Here is a 19,960-nt window from a genome sequence, read left to right on the forward strand (position 1 = left end):
CCTCTTGGATTTGGGTGTCTGTTTCCTTTCCCAGATTAGGGAAGTTTTCAGCTATTATTTGCTGAAAATTTCCTTCTTATTCTGGAACTCCTATGATACGAATGTAATTATGCTTTATGGAGTTGCTGTGTACCCTACATCTACATATGTGATCTGATATTTTCCTTTCCCTCTTATTTTCAGCTGTATTATTCTCTGTCATTTTACCTTCTGGATCACTTACTTGTTCCTTTGCTTCTTCCATCCAGTCATTTTGCATATCAGTTATAGCATTTTTGTTTCAGCCTGACTAGCTTTTAGGTCTTTTACCTTTGTGGTAAGGGACTTACTGGTTTTATATGCCTTTCTCAGGCCCGGCAAGTATCCTTATGATTGTTGTTTTTAAAGTCTGCTTCAGGCATATATGTGTTTTGATTAGATCCCTGTCTGTGACCTCTTGTGCTTTCTTTCAGGATGAATTCCTCCATCTTGCCATTTTGTCTAGGTCTCTGTTTTCTGTGTGTTAGAAGAGCCTGTTATGTTTCCTGCTCCTGAGAGCAATGGCTGTAGTAAGAAGTCATACTGTCTAGGGCCTGATGCTTCAGGAAATGTTTCTGGTGTATGCTTTGTGTACTTTGCTGTTGTGTTTTAGCTGTTTTTTCCCTCAGGTCAGTCTTCCACACAGTTTCTCTGTGCTGCACTGGGGAGTGTTTTGACCTTGTCTACCATGTGGTAAGTTTTAACTAGGTATGTTTTGGTTGGCTCATTGTTAAAGGAGGCTGGATCCTATTTCCCCTAGAATGAATGAAGCTTTGTAGCACTCTGTGATCAGTAGATTTGTTGTGTGTGGGGGGTGAGAGGTTGTGCTGGTCTTCTGGGAGAGTGGCCCACTGCTGCTCTATCAGGCACACTTGTCCACATTGAGAAGCACTGCAGAGCACAGAGGGGAGGGGCTTGGTGAAAGTGGCTCAAACCTCCACTGTGGGCGCTTTGCTGCTCACTGAAGTCCCTTTGTGCTGAAGGGGGGAGCGGCTCTCTAGTCCCCAGAGAGGGGAGTTCATGCCTTTAGCTGTTCAGGAAACCCTCCCACAAGAGCAAACATTCTCCCCTCGTTTGTCCCAGGCTTCCCTCAGATCTCTGCCTTCACCGTGTCTGGGCTCTCTGTCCACCAGGTGCAGTGTTCCTATCTTTTATGTCAGGTGCACTGGCTGGGTTTCAAAACTCCAAATTTTAGGGACCCAGCAGGGCTGTTGTATGAATGCTCAGAAGCTTGGAGTTTATGGTGAAGTGCAGCAGAAAGCCAGTGTCCATCATAGGTGCCCTGAGCAGCTGCCTCTGCTCTTAGGCTAATGAACAAGGCAGCTCAGTGGTGTCTGCTGACTTTTTTGTCCCCGGAGAGGCAGTGCCACCTCTCCCAAATGCACTCCAAGAGGGGGAACGGTCTCTCTCAGTGTGACCCACGCTGTCTGCACCCAGCTCTGTCCTCCTGCACGGGAGCACCTCTGTGATCCCCAGGCTCCACCCCAGCAGTGGTGAGGACTTCTAAAACCTCAGACTTTAAGCTCTGCTGCTTGTAAAAACTTGGGATTATCAGCCCTTGTCGTTTTCCCCATCAGTGGTTTTGGGGAAGTATTTTTCTTGTGCAGTGTCCTGTGCCCTGCTCACTCTCACTTGCATGTTCTCTCCCTCCCTCCCTCCTCTCCCTCCGTGTCTCTTTTCCTCCTCTACTCCCTCTCCTTGATCAGGGCTCCCTCCCATCCACAGTACCACTCATTCTTTTCTCCCGCAAATCCCATCTCTTCATCTCCTGCCTTCCACAATTTGGCTTCTTTTCTCCCTCTAGTTGCAGGTTGTTCTCTTAGTTCTCACATAGATTTCCTGGGTGTTCAGAAAATCAGGTCCTGCTACTACACTGCCATCTTAACAGCCCCCCTCCCCAATCACATTTTTATTTTTGTTTATTTTGTTATTTTTTTAAAAGTAGGCTTCATGCCCAGCATGGATCCCAATGCGGGGCTTGAACTCATGACCCTGACATCAAGACCTACAGTGCAATCAAGAGACAGGCTCTTAACTGACTGAGCCACCCAGGTGCCCACCCCTAGTCAAATTTTTAAAATGTTTGTTTATTTTAAGAGAGAGAACAAGAGTGGGGTAAGCACAGAGAGAGGGAGAGAATCAATCCCAAGCAGGCTCTGCACTGTCAGCTTGGAGCCTGATGTGAGGATTGAACTTGAGAACTGTGAGATCATGACCTGAGCCGAAATCAAGAGTGAGTGCTTAACTGATGGAGCCCCCCTGGCACCCCTAGTCACATATTTTAAAAGTTGAAATCCTGTGTTATTTTGCTTTTTTAATGTAATATTGTCTATTATTCCACATTCATAATCGTTTTTAATGTATACACAATAAAAATACAGGGGTATTATAATTTAATTTTTGTCTGTTAGGAAACATTTAGGTTTCCAGTTTTTGCCATGATAAATATTATCATGAAGAACTTTTTTTGCAGTCTGTATTGTGTATTTTATGAGCCCAGAATGCTTCTGCTGTTATTGTGTATTTTAAGTTCACACTAACCTCTTTAGAATTCAGTGTAACAATTACTTAGTTTTTGGTACATCAGCCCTTTAAGAATATGGGGGAGAAACTACTGAAATAGTCTCTTAAAGAGACTGATTTCTGGAAGACTTAGGCTACAAGTTTAACTCTATTCCTTAAACTAGCCAGTAAGAAAACATGACAAATTGCAAGAAATTTTTTTTGTTTGTGTTTAGTTATGGTTGTTGCAGAAGCAGCATACACAGTAGACAGAAATGTCAGTTTGCATGAGATCAAAAGAGTGTCTTGTGCTGTGTTGTAGTCTGAAAAAGAAGGCTGATTTCTCTGAAAGCCAGAGCAAGTGCTGGGTGACAAATCAGGTTGAAGAGAGAGGACTAGTAGTTATCGGCAGTGGTTGTTACTATCTTTCTGCCTCTTAGAATTAATGAATTCGATAATTTATTTAAAAATGGTTGTTTATTTTATTTTTTTTAATATTTTTTTTTTTTTTATTTCTAGGAGAGAGAGAGAGACAGCGTGAGCAGGGGAGGGTCAGAGAGAGAGGGAGACACAGACTCTGAAATAGGCTCCAGGCTCCGAGCTGGCAGTCAGCACAGAGCCCGACGCGGGGCTCGAACCCATGAACCGCGAGATCATGACCTAAGCGAAAGTGGGACACTCAACCAACTAAGCCACCCAGGCGCCCCTGTTTATTTTTATTTTTAATATTTATTTATTTTTGGGAGCGAGAGAGACAGAAGTGAGTGGGAGAGGCAGAGAGGGAGACATAGAATCTGAAGCAGGCTCCAGGCTCTGAGCTGTCAGCACAGAGCCCGATGCGGGGCTTGAACTCATAAACCATGAGATCATGACCTGAGCCAAAGTCGGATGCTTAATCCACAGAGCCACTCAGGCACCCCTATTTATTTATTTTAAAAAGGTTGTGTTGCTATTGCTTTGTGTTAGATAAAACTTCCTTTCTTGAATAAAATGTGGTCCTGTATATTTTTTAGAGTATAAAATGTTAAAAGGTGGTAGTGTACTCTGCACATTTTGTGCAGTTTTTGATCTTGTGTTAATGCCAAATGTGTACTTTTAAAGTTGCTGATACCTGAAATTTTTCTGAAGTTAAAAATTAAGGATTTTTCAAGAACAGCTAGCAAGGAAGCTATCAAAGATTATTACTAAGAAACTGTCAGGACACAGGAATCAATTTGAAGAGACCCCTACTGGTCAGAAATGGGACAGCTTAACTATTAATCAGAGTGACTGAAATGGATTGAAATATATCAAATAATACTTAATCTATGAAATAATAATGTTATATACACAAATTAATATGTCACTACTTCAGGATGGTAGGTAGTGAACTCTTTATTGTGAGAACTGATAAAGAGAGAATTAAGCATTTAGCCTGATTTTCCTTTGTGAAATATACTGTTGAATAACCAGTATTTTCTTTTTGTAGAAATATTCTGACTAACAAATGAAGAAGTGATAAATTTGAATATCGCCATTTGTAACCACCTAATGGATAAGTGGTTATGGGCATTGAACAAAGCTGACACTACACAAATAAAGAGTCAACCAAATATTATGTGGCTCCTGATGAAAGAACTCATCACTGCATAATAAGTGGTAGCATCCTAATAGAAAGCAGAATTTAGGGGTGCATGTGTGGCTCAGTCGGTTAAGTGTCCAACTTTGGCTCAGGTCATGATCTCATGGCTCAGGAGTTTGAGCCGCGTGTTGTGGTCTGTGCTAACAGCTCAAAGCCTGAATGAAGCCTGTTTCAGATTCTGTGTCTCACTCTTGCTCTCTGCCCCTTCCTTGCTCATACTCTGTCTCTCTCTCTCTCAAAAATAATAAAATAAAATAAAATAAAATAATAAAATAAACATTAAAAACATTAAAAAAAAGAATCAGAATTAGATAAAGCCTTTATAGCCTTCGATTTATGGAACAGATTAAGCAACACCATGAGAATGAAGTCTGCAAAATTCAGACTGGAAAAATACCGGGACAAAAATTTAGGACAAAACTTTGCTTCTTCAATTTAAAAATTTAAAAATTGCTCTTAGAGGTGCCTGGGTGGCTCAGTCAGGTGTGTGGGCGCCTCTTGATTTTGGCTCAGGTTATGATCTCATGACTCCATGATGACAGTGCAAAGCCTGCTTAGGATTCTCTCCCCTCCTCCCTCTCTCTGTCCCCGCCCCACTTGGGCATGCTCGCTCTTGCGCTCGCTCTTTCTCTCTCTCTCTCTCAAAAATAAATAAACTTTAAGAAACAATAAGGTTTAAAAAAGACATCTTGTAGCTTAAAAGAGACTTAAAAGACATCTGCATCAACCCTAGTATGTGGATCTTATTAGGATCTGTTCATACACACAAAGGTTGTAACAGTTGGAAATTGAAGAAGATATTTGATGATATACAGCATTGTTTGTTTGTTTTTTTTTGTAATGGTAGTTTGGCTGTGTTTTTAAAAAGTTCTTGTCTCTTAGAATACATACAGAAATATTTACGAGTGAAATTATTTTGTCTCAGATTTTCATCAAATTAACATAGAGGTGAAAAGATATAGGTGCAGGTAAGGAATAAGACAAGGTTGACTATGAGCTGATAATTGCTGAAGGTGAGCAATGAATATGTGGACATATATTGTACTGCTTTTTTCTACCTTTGCACATGTTTGAAATTTTCTTTAATGTTTGAGAAACTAAGGAGAAACTTGAAAAACATCTAGGATCAATCACAGAAACATTGTCATCTTCTGAGGATGGATATTTAGACTGTGGAATATTCCCTGTTTAAACATTTTGGTACCATTCCTATAAAAGCATCTGACCACTGGGTGGAAAAAAAAAGTATTGGTGGCATATTGCCTTTGTTAGGTAATAATCACAAGAGATACTTTGAATCAGACTGAGAAATCCAAATACAAGTGGCCTTGGTAATAAACAAGATGCCTTCCTTGAGGGTGAGTTTTTTACGTTTTGCTTTAGCCCTTGCTTCACTAATTTTACTGGTAGACTACATATTTTATTTTTAAATTGTATTTCTTTTAAGAATTTATTTTTTTTTAATTTGTTCTTAAAAATTTTGTTTAACTTTATTTATTTTGAGAGTGTGTGAGGGGGGAGTGGCAGCCAGAGCAGGGGAGAGAGAACCCCAAGCAGGCTCCACACTGCCAGCACAGAGCCTGATGCAGGGTTTGATGCCACAAACTGTGTGATCATGACGTGGGCTGAAAGAGTCTGACGCTTAACCGACTGAGCCATCCAGGTGCCCCTAATTTTTATTTTAGAGAGAGAGAGAGAGAGACAGACAGACAGACAGCATGAGACCGGGGAGAGAGGCAGAGAATCTTAAGCAGGCTCCATGTGTGGAGTCTGATGGGGGGCTTGGCCGCACTACCCTGGCATCATGACCTGAGCCGAAATCAAGAGTCAGATGCTCAACCAACTGAGTCACCCAAGCTCCCTGCTAGTAGAGTACATATTTTAATGTGCAAGAAGATACATTGTTATATTTGCTTTACTTAGCCTTTAAGAAATACCAAATGACCAAAAATATACCGGGCCTTCAGCAGTTACCAAGTAAATGAAAAATTAAGTTGACACCAGGAAATAAAAAAAAAAAAAAATCCACGCCTGAAACTTGAGTGGATACTTATGCTGCTTCATGTTCCTCATACTTTTCAAATTATCTTGAACGTTCACAATAACTTACATTCGTGATGAAGTCCCTGAGCCATTAAAAAAGGTTTATTTTTCCTGATTTCAGAAGGTGTACATCTAAACGTGCACATACATGAATTACTATTTTTGGAAAATCATTATACAATTAGAAAAGTTTCAACCCTTGGAATGTCTGGGTGGGTTAATTGGTAGAACATGTGACTCTTGGTTTCACAATCATGAGTTCAAGCCCCACATTGGGTGGAGAGATTACTTTAAAAAAAAAAGGAAAGTTTGAACCCTTGAAAGCTTAACTCTCCACTAGAGAAACTTGACTATCTCTAATGATACAACTTCATTATTTCATCTGATGCTTTAGAAAAGATGTAAATTATTAACAAGGTTTTCAGGGTTTGAGTACTCATAGTAAAAAAGAGAAAGGGTCACATGAGAGTAGAGACAGATATATTTAGTTTTCTACCACTTCAGTGCAAATGTAGAATATATTTTTCTTCTGTATTTCAGCCCTCTAGAGCCCACAGTCACCCAGATGCAGCAGCTGAAGTGTTTTGTAATTAGTCTTCTATTCTTCCCTCAATTAGAATTCCTGTATACTGAGGAATCTTACCAAATGTTGATCTAATTATCTGATTAAAAAAAAAATCAGTGACTCTGTGAATGACTGATTAGTATAATTCACTTAGTGATTGTGAAATGAAAGAGGAATAAATCTCTAGCTGGCAGAAGGAGGACATGGTAATTTTGAATAGGAAGCCCTTTTGACCTCCCCCCAACCCCTTTAGAGTTCTCTATTCTGAAAAGTACGTTATGCCAACATTTTTTTAGCATGAAACCAGCATACAGAATAAAAGTACTGAATTCCAGAGACCTTTCAGAACAGATGAAAAATCAATAATCAGAATGTCTTATCTGATTTTATATATTTTAAAAGTTTCCATATAAATAAGTTTACAAATTAGAGAAAATAGGGATATTGTTATTTTTTCTTTACAGAATGTGGTTCCCATAAGTCTAGGGGTCAATGAAACACCTCGGTGCAGAGGGTGGGTTAGCATTGTGCATTGGATATTTAGCAGCATGAAAGTTTTATTGTTATTCTGTAAAATTATTATTTTTCTAATTCTAGTAGGTATGTTTTATTGGGTATAAAATCCTTGTGAGTTTGAAATTAATTTTTTTTTCTTGTAGAATGGCAGCATTTAGTGACATTGGGAAGCCTTTCAAACATGGTTCCCTCTAGTCACCCATACATTTGTACACTGAATCAAGTGAAGTCGTACTCTACAGATGTTCAGAAAGAAGGACAAGGATCACAAATTCTCAGAGTGGAAAAAGTACCATCATTTGATGAAACAGGTATGTATAAATCTTTAAAATCATTTTTTTTTCAGGGTGCCTGGGTGGCTCAGTCGGCTAAGTGTCCGACTTCAGCTCAGGTCATGATCTAGCCATCTGTGAGTTTGAGCCCCACATTGGGCTCTGTGCTGACAGTAGAGCCTGGAGCCCGCTTCAGATTCTGTCTGTCTGTCTGTCTCTCTCTGCTCCTTTCCCCACTCATGCTCTGTCTCTCAAAAATGAATAAATATGTTTAAAAAAATCATTTTTTGTTCTACTGAAATAGCTTGAATAAGATTATTTGTCCCTTAAATGTTCCATAGAACTTTTGTACAAAACTTTCTGAATTAGTATTTACTTTGTGGAAAGCTCTTAAGCTGCTGATTTACTTTCATTTAGTTTTTCTGTTTCTTTTTGAGTCAGTTTTGGTAACTTCTGTTTTTTTCTGGGAGTTTCCTGGCTTAAACTAAATTTTTACTTTATTGGTTCAAGTTCATAATACCCTGCCTGTATACTCTGAGCAGCATTTATAGTTATATCCCTTTTTTCATTCCTAATGGTATTTGTCATTTTCTTGATTATTCTTGCCAGAGCTCTGTCCGTTTTATTATTTTCTGAGTAATAATTCTTTCTTTGAACCTTTAAATTGTATGTTTATTTCCTATTAAGTTTTACTTTTACCTTAATTAAATCTTCCTGCTTTCTTTGTGTTTACTCTGTCATTCATTCTTAAAATATCTTCTACTGGGGTGGCTGGGTGGTTCAATCAGTTGAGCATCCCAACTTTGGCGGTCATGATCTCACTATTCGTGGGTTCTAGACTGCATTAGGCTCGCTGCTGTCAGCCCAGAGCTTGCATCAGATCCTCTATCCCCCTCTCCTTCTGCCCCTCACCCGTTTGCACTCTTGTTCTCTTAAAAACATTTTAAAAAAGATTTAAAGTTAAAAAAAATAAATTATCAAGTAGCTGTTTTGCTTATTAGTTCTGAACTTTCCTTCTTTTTTAAAGTAGGCTTTTAAGCTATGATAGCTCTTGTAGTAGAGTTGACAGATTTTCCTTTAATAGTTCTCCTTAAATTTTGCTTTATATATTTTGAGGCTATGTTATTAGATACATATACATTTAGAAATGTTATATAACACTGATGAATTACAGTCATTATTTTTACGTAGCAAATTTTTTTTAGTGATATCTCCACCAGATTTTATTAGTACTTGCCTGGTATAAATTTTCCCATCCTTTGACTGTAACCTTTTTTTGTCCTGATTTGATAATCTTTGTCTTTTATTTGGAAATTTAGTCTGTTTACATTTACTGTTATCACTGATATGTTTGGATATATATCTGCCATTGTATCATGAGCTTCTTGTGTTTTTTATCTTTTTTTTTTTTTTTGCCTTTTAAGGTCTTTCTTTTTTTTCTCATTGCATTGTCCCTGCTCCCCTAAACACACACACACACATACACGCACTCATTTGAGAGTTACATACTCTGTGCACTTCAACATCTAAAGGCAATTGAAAAGTTTACATTTTTTTGTGCAAAATATAAAGAACTTAGAATGCTTTAAATTCTGGTCACTGGGGTGCCTGGGTGGCTTAGTGGGGTAAGCGTCCGACTTTCGCTTAGGTCATGATCTCGCGGTTCGTGAATTTGAGCCCCGTGTCAGGCTCTGTGCTGACTGCCAGCTCGGAGCCTGGAGCCTGTTTCAGAGTCTGTGTCTCCCTCTGTCTCTGACCCTCCCCTGTTCACGCTGTCTCTCTCTCTCCTAGAAATAAATAAAACATTTAAAAAAATAATAAATTCTGGTCACTTTCTCTCCCAACTTATGTGCTATTTATTGGCTAGTATTTTGTGTGTGTTCTGCTCTTTCCCTTCTCTATAGTATACCTTGCTATTTGTTTAAATTTTTCTAAAATCTTTTTAGAAAAGAAACCACTTTTTCTTATTTTTCTGGTCTTTCTGTCTGCTGTACATTCTATAGACGTTCCTTTAGGTGAGGATCTTTTTATGGTAAAGGTACGTTTAAGATATTATTACAGTGTCTTCGCTCCCACTATTGTTATCATGCTTTTGTTCTCATGTCTTTTCTATTTTATTGCTTTTTAAGTTTGATTACCTTTATTTTGAAAGTCTTTACTTTGGTGTAAACTGCAGTTTTACTGTGTATGTATTTCTGCATATTAGGTGTGTATAACTGTGTGTTTATTTTGCTTGAGATTTGTTGGGCTTCCAGGATCTGAGAATTGGTATTATTCTACAGTTCTGTCACTCTCCCTTCAAGTATTACCTTCTCTCAATCCTTTCTCTCTTTCTCTTTTTTTAACTTTATTTACTTATTTATTTTTAAGTAATCTCTTTACCCAGTGTAGGACTCAAACCTTCAACCTTGAGATCAAGAGTCACATCCTCCACCAACTGAGCCAGTGAGCCAGCCTCCCCTCTTTCAGTTCTCTTTTACTCCTTTTGGAACTCTAATTAGAATTATGTTAGATCTTCTTTATTTTTTATGTCTCTAAGCCTCTTTGTCATATTGTATTTCTTTATTTTTCTGGCCTGAATTCTGGGTTATTTTTGTAGGTCTGCTTAGTTTACTAATTCCCTTGTTAGTTGCCTCTCATCTACTGGTTGATAGATATGTTGGGTATTTATTTTCAATGATTATCTTTCATTTCTAGAAGTTATTTCTTTTTCACCTTGCTTGTTTGATCTCTTCTTCTTTAATGTTTTCATAAACCCAGACTTCTCTTTTATTCTCTTTTATTACCATATTAAACATGTCTTATAGTCTGTGAAAATTGTACTATCTGAAATGTTTTGGTTCTAACTATATTATCTTTTTCCTCTGTTCATGTACTTAGTCATGATGCCATATCCTTTTTTTAACTGAGAGTTGTTCATTTTCCATGCAGTTTTATATTTATATTCCAGTCTTTCTGGATTGAAGATGCATTCCTGCATAGAGTTTGATTCTGCCTCTGTTTGCTGCTGGGAAGATAGCTTGGGACCAAATTAAATTAAATTCTTTGCTCTAGACGATTTAGACCACTTTGGTAGCATGAATGTAGACTGCCAACTTGTGTGAGGACTGACATCCCTAGGATTTCAGGCGTTTTTTTCATCTTCACTGTTTAACAGCAAAGTAAAGGCTGATATGCTTTCTTGCTATTCCCTTTGGTGTGTATTTTTTTTCAGTTCAGAGTTATACCGTGTGTTGCTTTTTTTTCTGGGTGTCTCCTGTTAGACTCCCCATCTTAAAAAGAGTGTAGTTTTCATTCTCTGGTCTCTTATTTCCCTAGCAGATATGGAAGTAGAAGCTCGAAGACTATAAGCTTTAATAGAAATCTTGGGGGAAAAGTCAGCTTTGGTGTTCTCACTTATTCTGTGGAGGTCCTGGTTTCCTTTCATTTTTACCCTCTTCACATCATTTTTTGTGAGCTTAGTAATGTGTTTGAAAAAAAATTGCTCAGGGTATCTAGTCTGCTGTGCAGCATAAAAATGAAGTCCTTTATTTGCAGCATAAAAATGAAGTCCTTTTTTTGTCCATTAATTTATTCAGAAAGTATTTATTGAACACTTTTTATACAGCAGCAAATGAGAATGACTGGGTTTATTACTAAAATAGGAAATTACTAAAATAAAACATTTAAAAAAAAAAAAAACCATTAAAAAAAAGGGGCGCCCGGGTGGCGTAGTTGGTTAAGCATCCGACTTTCGCTCGGGTCATGATCTCGCGGTTCGTGGGTTCGAGCCCCGCGTCGGGCTCTGTGCTGACTGCCAGCTCAGAGCCTGGAGCCTGTTTCAGTCTGTGACTCCCTCTCTCTCTGACCCTCCCCTGCTCACGCTGTCTCTCTCTCTCTCTCTCTCCTAGAAATAAAATAAAACATTAAAAAAAAAAAAAAACCATTAAAATAGGAAATTACTAAAACAAAGTTAAGTAAACAAATGTAATACTGTAGAGTAAGTACCATGATAGAGGAAATAGTGTGCTGCAGGAGCACTTGGGAGGGGTACCTAACTGTTGACAAAATTTATCTAATTAGGGACCTAAAAGAAAATTAGGTATTGGTGTGCTGAATGGTAGAGAAAGAAGATAAAACTACAACTAACTTAGTGTGATTGGTTAGTAGATGACCTGGTGGCGGGGTTAGTAGTTTTGAGAGCACAAGGGATGAGTATTAGGAGGTCAAAGTTTTGTTCAGGAATCTGTACTTTGTTTTGTAGGCAGTGGGACTCTATTAGAGTACTTGATTACATTTAAAATTTTAGAAAGATAATTAGCTGAAGACTGCAAAACCTATTGCAAAGGGAGGTGACTGAGAGCAGTAATACAAATGAAGGTCCAGACTAGGTTAATGGCAATACTTTTTTTTTTTTTTTTTACAGTTTATTGTCAAGTTCGTTTCTATATAACACCTAGTGCTAGTGCTCATCCCTACAGGTGCCCTCCTCAATGCCCATCGGCAGTGCTTTTTTTTTTTTTTTTAAAGGAGTAGATGAACTCGAGATATAGGAGCTAAATAATTTGGATTGGGCGGTTGAATTTGGGGAAGAGAGAAGAGGGTCAAGTAAAGCACGGTGCCTGGTTTTGGATTAGGTGATTGTGTAGATTATTTCATTGACTTCTAAAATTGATTTAGTTTTGGACATCTGAATTGTAGGTGTGTCTGTGACATCTTAATAGATGAACTGACTGGTAGGCAGTTTCATATTCTACTTTTCTTTTTTATTTTTTTAGAATTAGGCTAGCCTTTTAAAAAAATATTTATTTTGAGAGAGAGCATGTGTGTTTGCAAAAATGTGTGAGGGGCAGAGAGACGGAGGGAGAGAATCCCAAGCAGTCTCTTATATTGGCATGGAGCCCCACTCAGGGCTTGACCTCACCCAGCCATGAAATCATGTCCTGAGCTGAAATCAAGAGTTTGACACTTACCTGACTGAGCCGCCCATGTGCCTTGGGTGTACTACTTTTGTTTTGTGATACCTCATTATCTCTTGACTGGATTACTGCAATAGCCTTCCTGAGCTCTGTGCTTTCATTCTTTTTCTTGATCATTATGTTTCAGCCAATCCAGCTTCCTTTTGGTTCTTAGAAAATATAAACCTTGTTCTTGTTTAGGACCTTTGCTCTAGTTGCTTTCTGTTTCCAAGGTGCCCTTCTACACATGGCTGACCTCTTCTGGTCATTTACGTCTTAGTTGAAATGCCAACTCTGCACAAAGTCATTCTTTAATCACTTCACCTAAGTAAGTAGCCATCCAGCCTTTAATATTAGCCTAATCTTAATTCTCTGTGTAGGTAGCACTTAATACTGATAGATATTTTCAATATTTATTTACTTATTTCACTTGACAATAGGAACCGCAGTGGCTAGAGCAGTGGTTTGCACATAGTAGTAGTTTAATAAATATTTGTAAATGAGTGAAATGCCAAGTTCTAACTTGGGGAGAGATTTAGGAGTAGTTACTATCTCTACCTAGGAGGTTACTGAAGTCATGAGTATGTTTGAGACAGTACAGGAAGGGAGTTTAGAGTGAGGTGATAAGGTTTTCTAGTACAGAAATCCTCAATAAATAAGGGACAGGTGGAAGAAGCAAAGATGCGAAGAATACTTATGGAGGTGCAGTTTGGAGAGGTAGGAGAAAAATGGAGAATATGATGTCAGAAAAGGAGAGTGAGGAATAATAAACATTTTAAGACACTCTTTTTTAGTTGGGTGTCTTTCACATGGGAATATTTTATAGATTCCTTGAAAAACCTGTACTTACGCTTATAATGCCTGTTTTTCATGCTTTTCCCTAAGCCCCATTCTCTTTTGGGGCTTACTGTGGAGTTTTAGCCAATTTCTTCTTTTTCTTGTGATGATGGAGAACTTCAGGGAGAAATACTGATTGAGAGTTTGATATTAGAAGATGAAGGGATGGAGATTATGATGCATCCCTGAGTTCCAGAATATTTATTGGAACATAGAATGCAAGAAGAGTGATGCCCGGGTGGCTCAGTTGGTTAATTGGCCCACTCCTGATTTTGGCTCAGGTCCTGATCTTGTGATTGTGAGATCGAGCCCTGTATAGGATAGGGCTCCACACTCAGCACAGGGCCTGCTTGGGATTCTCTCTCTCTCCCTCCCTCCCTGTGTCTTTCTCCTGCTCTCATGTGTGCACACATGCTCTTCCTCTCTCTCAAAATAAATAAACATTAAAAAAAGAAAAGAAATGGGAGGAGAAACAAGTGATGAAATAATATAATTAAAGGTAAAATATGTTATAATACTCTTCCGAGGTGAACATAGATTCAGGCAAAAATACTTAATGTTGTTTCTGCTAAACAAAAGCCTTGAAATTGAAATCCATGACCAGGTTTCTTTTTCCTTCTGACAAATAAAAATGTAAGCTTATTTTCTTATATTAGAAATACATTGTTTATTGATGGTTTTATTTTGGGCTCAATTTTTCAGAATTTTCTTAGGCCAAATTAGACATTGTTAGCCATCAGATAGACAGCAAGTAATTGCTTGATTGAAAGATAATTTGTATATTTAAGGGTTTGAGATTGACTTTTGAATAATTCAGATCACATGGTAAAGTCAGGAGCAGCTCATTAAGAGGCAGGAGACTTGCTAAGGAATCCTTAAGTTTTTAAGGAGCATTCAGATGTTTTAAATTTTAGTAAAATTAGTTTTAATTTTGCTAATGGCAGCAGATGTGTGGCAAACAGCCAGGGGTTGAGCTTGAAATAAGTGTCTAGAGATATTCATGGATAGAATGTCTAGTTATTTATTGAAATCATAAAGATGCTACACCAGTGATACAGTACAAGCTTATTAAGGTATTGGTGTGTAAAGTAGGTATTCAAACGTGTGTTTGAACCATTGACTAGAATTTCTTGGTTATGATTCTTAGCACTAAATGATTTGTAACTATAGACAGTTTGTAGTGAGAAAAAGATGCAGAAATATCAGTCCTACAGCAATTCATCTTAGTGGTTTGGTTGAATGACTTTGATTATTGTGGAAAAAAGGGTTGTCTCTGAAACTTTTGACGGTAAAAGATTTTAGTTGTTCATATACTAGGTGAGTATTGAAAGCTTTTCCTTCACTTTTGTCTGTCCTACTCTCTGTTTCCCAAAACAAAATTTTAAGAAATTGATAAATAGATTTTATAGGTAAATATGCTTTAGAATTTGTTTACTGTGTAGCTTAGACAAACATAAAATCATGTTATTTAATTGTCCAGTGTCAGATGTTACAACCTATAGTTATTAATTAAATAGGAGTGCTTTTTCTTTAAGTAATCTTTACACCCAACGTGGGTCTTGAATTTACAACCCTGAGATCAAGCATTACGTGCTCTACCGGACTGAGCCAGCCAGGCGCCCCTAAATGGGAATGTGTTTAAGCCTATCTTTAATTTACCAGTATGCTGTCATAACCTATTTAGGATTTGATGAACAGTTAAAAATAAAGCCTTTTGGATTTTCTGTGCATGTTTAGTTATCAAAACATAATATACCATGTTAAGTCACTTGCCCAGTTGCTTTCACTAAAAAAAACAAAAAAACTCACCTAAGAATGTACTGAAAATTACGTGTGAGATGTTAGCCTTTATTTCAAAAGGAGTTTTGCCTTTGTGAATAGATTGAGTTTTGAGCAATAGAACATGAGGAGAGTGAAAGGATATATATCCTACTCAGAATAAGATTGTAAATTCTAAAATTTAAAAGTATATGAATGATTGGTCATATTGCATATTGCAAATCAACACATTGTACACCTAAATTTATAAAATGTTATGTGTCAATTATATTAATGAAAAATCCTAATTGTAAGAAAGCCAGCAAAAAATATGTATTTATTCTAGATTATATTAAGATAACAACCTGAATTACTTTAAGAGAAGTTTAATACCTTCAAAAGACTAAATGAAGTACTCATATATTTTGAAATATAAACTGTCAGAATAAAACCAGAACAAATAAATCTGGAAAAGAGCAAACTAGAAATCTTAGAAATGAAAGTTACTAAAATAAAAATTTAATAGATTAAATAGTTATCATCAAGTAGAGGATTAGTAAATTGAAATTCACCCTCAGTGCACATAGGAAAGCAAAAAGATTTTCAAGAAAAATGAAAAGGCATTTAAGAAGCATGAAGCTCTGGCCTACATTTAATAGGCCATTTCCGAGCAAATAGAGAAATGGTGCAGTATGTAAAGAGATGGTAAGAATTTTTCAGATTTTGGCAAAACGAGTCTTCAGATCAAAAGTACACTTTGACTATGAAGCAGGGTACGTAAAAAGAAATCCACAGATTTAAAAACAAAAACAAGAAGCAGCCCAACTTAAAAACTTCCAAAGAGAAAAGTAAAGATGCTGTATCAGCTCAGTTGTTACTCTTTTGAGGTGGACTTTTGATCTTTCACAGTATGCTCATCACAGGGGTGAGTGATTCGTAGTAATATCTGTGAAAGGGGAAAAGAGAAGATGAATGAATATTACTGTAGAAATTTACATTGGTCTAAATAGTCTAGAGAAAAGGCAAAATAAAAAGTACTTCACATATAGAAAGATGAATGTCATTTACTATTAACCCACCCACATTAAAGAAGGAAATATATTTGTGTAAGATGCAGAGTAGATCCAGGAGGAAAAAGCACTGGGATAGACAAGACTATGAAGAGCAAGAAATGGATAAAACGTGTTGTTTAAATATTGATAGTACAAACAAAAACCTTCTGACATTTTTAAATGCTAAAATTTAATTTAATTATTTTTTAAAGTTTATTTATTTATTTGGAGTGAGGGAGAGAGAGAGCGAGAGAGGGGGAGAGAGAGAGAATATCCCAGGCAGGGGATTCCCTTTAAATGCTAAAGTTGTAGTCAAGAATAGTAAGATCAGGGGCGCCAGGGTGGCTTAGTCAGTTGAACCCTGGACTCCTGATTTCTGGCTCCGGTGATAATCTCAGGGTTCCTGAATTTGAGCCCTGTGCTGACAGTGTGGATGGAGCCTCCTTGGGTTTCTCTCCCTCTCTGCCTCTCCCCTGCACTCTCTCTCAAAATAAATCAATAAACTTAAAAAAGATGAGTAATAAGATCAAAGAAGCTTTCAATGATTAAAGGTTTTTTTCTTGTTTAGAGGAAAGTTGAGATACTAAATAACTTTGCAGATGATTAGAAAGATTCACAGGAAAGTATGTATGTTAATTTTTAAGTAAAATCATTAAAACAAAAGAAATAGAATTTTATAGATGTCAGACCATCTTAGGGGATGGGCGGGAAGAGGATACAGAAAGCTTTATCACCCTAACAGATGACAAGAAAGGCAAAACAAAGATAAGAGCCAAGAAAAAAAGGACAGTAAACTGGAAACAGTAAGGTGGCAGAAGCCCAAGTGTACCGCTACTCAGGTAGTCAGCCGGATTTCCTGGTGCTGCGTATCATTTCAGTCACTGACGTTCTGTAAATATGTGGAAACAGTTTCTATTTGATTTTTTGTTTTCAGAGGCATGCATTCTGGATCCTCTGCTGTCAGCTGCTCAGGTTCTTTGCTCTTGTCATTATCCTCTTGATGTATTAAACCAACAGTTTCCCCCTCTTCGTCATTCTCATCTCTGTATAAAATAGAATCAGTCTTTCCTTAATTCCATTCTCCTTTGTAGCTCCTGCTGAAATTCCAAATATTGTTTTTACTTGCTCAGTTCCCATTCTCACTTCAGCCTGTTGCTTCTGTCCCCATTCAACAGGCTACCAGTCACCTCCGTGTTGCTAATCCGGTTTTTACATCTGCCCTCTTCCTCCCTGCCATGAAAAATACACGAATATCTACTCGTACATCAAATATTGTTTCAAACATAGAGATAATATAGGAAGTTGATTAAGAACATAGACTAATCAAAATGACTTGGATTTCGATCCTGACTGTGCCTTCATGTTTAAAATACTAGTTGTGTGGTTGTGGGGTAAGTTGAAAACTTCTCTGTGCTTCAGTTTCCTCATCTTTAAGATGAAGATAATAGTCCTTACCTCAGCAATTTTCTTAGGATCAAACAAAATAATGCACATAAAACACATAGTACAGTATTTGACACATATTAAATGCTTAGTAAATGTTAGCTGTTATTAGTAAACAATGTTATTTTATTATTGACTGAGGATATAAGTTTATAAGGGGCATTTTTGTAAGAGTGAGATGTTCTCTCTCTCTCTCTCTTTCTCTCTCTCTCTCTCTGCCACTCCCCCGTTCATGCTCTCTCTCTCTCGCAAAATAAAGAAACTTCCAAAAAATTAAGGTCTGTCAATTTAAAAAAAAAAAAAAGGAATAGCATTAGACATTTATATATATCTTTAATTGTTTAGCTGTTTTTATACTTTATCGTGTGTATGCTTTTGTGATTTACTTTTTTCATTAGATTTTGTTAAGATTTGTCTTAACAGTAAATGTGTCTAGCTCATAAATTATGTGTTCATTAATTTTCATGGAGATAATTAGAGCACATACTTTTGAGGGTTGTGTGAATTAAATGAGTTGATACATGTAAAATACTAATAATAGTGCTTGGCACATAGTAAAGGGTCAAAGAAAGATAGCCACTATTATTTTTTTTATTATTCACTACTGTATGAAATGTAGTATGAACGTAACCTGGTACTTTTTTCTGTTCTCATGCTTATGGACATTTGGGTTCTTTCCAATTTGAAGCAACAGAACACAGTGCTGCTCTGAACATTCAGATATCTTTTTCCTTGTACTCTTGTGCAAGTTTCTGTTAAGGCAAATATATTTTTTTTAATGTTTTATTTATTTCTGAGAGAGAGACAGCATGAGGAGGGGAGGGTCAGAGAGAGAGGGAGGCACAGAATCTGAAACAGGCTCCAGGCTCTGAGCTGTCAGCACAGAGCGCGACGCAGGGCGGGGCTCGAACCCAAGAACCGTGAGATCATGACCTGAGCCAAAGTCAGACACTCAACCGACTGAGCCACCCAGGTGCCCCAAGGCAAATATATTGACCTAGAAGTAGAATTTGCTAGGTCATAAGTTATGCTTGTGTTCAGCTATATCAGATAATGTCAACTTGTTTAGCAAGGTAATTGTGCCTGTTTGTATCTCCACCAGCAGTATGAGTTCCTGTTGCCCCATATCCCTTGCCAACATTATGTGTTGATAGATTTTTTCATTTTTCCTAATCTGATTGTTGTAAAATGCTTCTTGTGGTTTCTTTTGGTTTCCGTCCATAATGAAGCAGCCATCTCTTCGTATGAGAGATGTGGTCATTACCCTTTCCTTCTTGTTCTTCCCTGTTTTCCTAACCATTTGTGTTTTTCTTGTTGATCTGGAGGAATTCCTAACTATTGGTACTTATCCTTTGTCGATCCTATTTGTTAGAAATATTTTCTCCCAAGGCAAACCATGAGAGAGACTTGAATGCTGAGAAACAAACTGAGGACTGATGGATGTCGGGGGGGGGGGGGGGGGGGGGGNAAAAAAAAATAAAATTATTAAAAAAATATTTTCTCCCAGTTTGAGACTTTTCTTTCTTTTTTTTTAAGGTTTTATTTTTAAGTAATCTCCACACTCAACGTGGGACTCAAATTTACAACCCCAAAATCAAGAGTCATGTGCTTTACTGACTGAGCCATCTTTTCTTTTGTTTTTTTTAAGTGGGATATTTTGATGGACAGAGGTTTTGAATTTTAATTTAGTAGAATATGTCCATTTTTTCTTGTTTAAGAAATCTGTCTCTACCATACAAATATTCTCTGCTGTTGTCTGTTAGGCATGTAAATGCCTTCACACTTAAGTTCCTAATCTACCTAGAATTGGCTGTTTATGGAATGAGATGTATTTAATGACTCAGTAGTCATCCTTTCCTCATTATTATCTCTAGAATAGTTTTGAGGGAAGAATTTATAGTGTGTGTCCTTGTTTTGTTCCTTATGTTAAAGAAATGCATCTAATTTTTTGTCATTGAATACATTTGTTGTAGGCTTGTTTTATTTTCTAAGGAAATTCCTTTTTGTCCTAATTTTTAAAAAAGGTTTGAAACTTGAATGGGTATTGAATTTTGGTAAACGCTTTTTCTTTAGCTCTTAAGATGATTCTACAGCTTTTTTCCTTCAGTCTGTTAATGAGGAGAATTAACAGTTTTTCTAATGTTTAACTGTTCTTATACATTCCTAGGATAACTCCAACTTGGCCTATCATATATTATCTTTTTTATACATTGCCAGACTGTTAGCCAACATTAAGTTTATAAGTTTGTATGAAAGCAATTACTTAATATAACTTTTTTTAAATAAACTTTTTAGCAGAAAATATAGGCGCTGAACTCAAAGCTCCACTCATTAAGCAAGAACCTCTCCAAGTAAGAGGTAAATATATTTTGTTTCTATTTTTTATTATAATGGTG

At 37.1% G+C, this 19,960-nt stretch overlaps 1 protein-coding gene across 3 annotated transcripts in view; it reads left to right on the forward strand.

The window, feature by feature from the left end:
• Window positions 1–19,960, forward strand: part of SLC30A9 (solute carrier family 30 member 9) — an 82,818-nt gene that overhangs the window by 11,370 nt on the left and 51,488 nt on the right. Inside the window, exons 1-3 of one of the 3 annotated variants that reach the window (XM_039226990.1) lie at window positions 644–711; window positions 7,409–7,576; window positions 19,860–19,922. In XM_039226990.1, coding sequence (XP_039082921.1) covers window positions 7,447–7,576; window positions 19,860–19,922 — 193 coding nt within the window. In that variant the 5' untranslated portion in view covers window positions 644–711; window positions 7,409–7,446. Of the gene's footprint in view, window positions 1–643; window positions 712–7,408; window positions 7,577–19,859; window positions 19,923–19,960 lie in introns of those variants that run through there. The other 2 variants (XM_039226988.1, XM_039226989.1) reach the window with 2 other exon arrangements.

Source organism: Hyaena hyaena, unplaced genomic scaffold (assembly GCF_003009895.1).
Source record: "Hyaena hyaena isolate Hyena2069 unplaced genomic scaffold, ASM300989v1 scaffold_24, whole genome shotgun sequence".
NCBI classification, from domain to species: domain Eukaryota; kingdom Metazoa; phylum Chordata; class Mammalia; order Carnivora; family Hyaenidae; genus Hyaena; species Hyaena hyaena.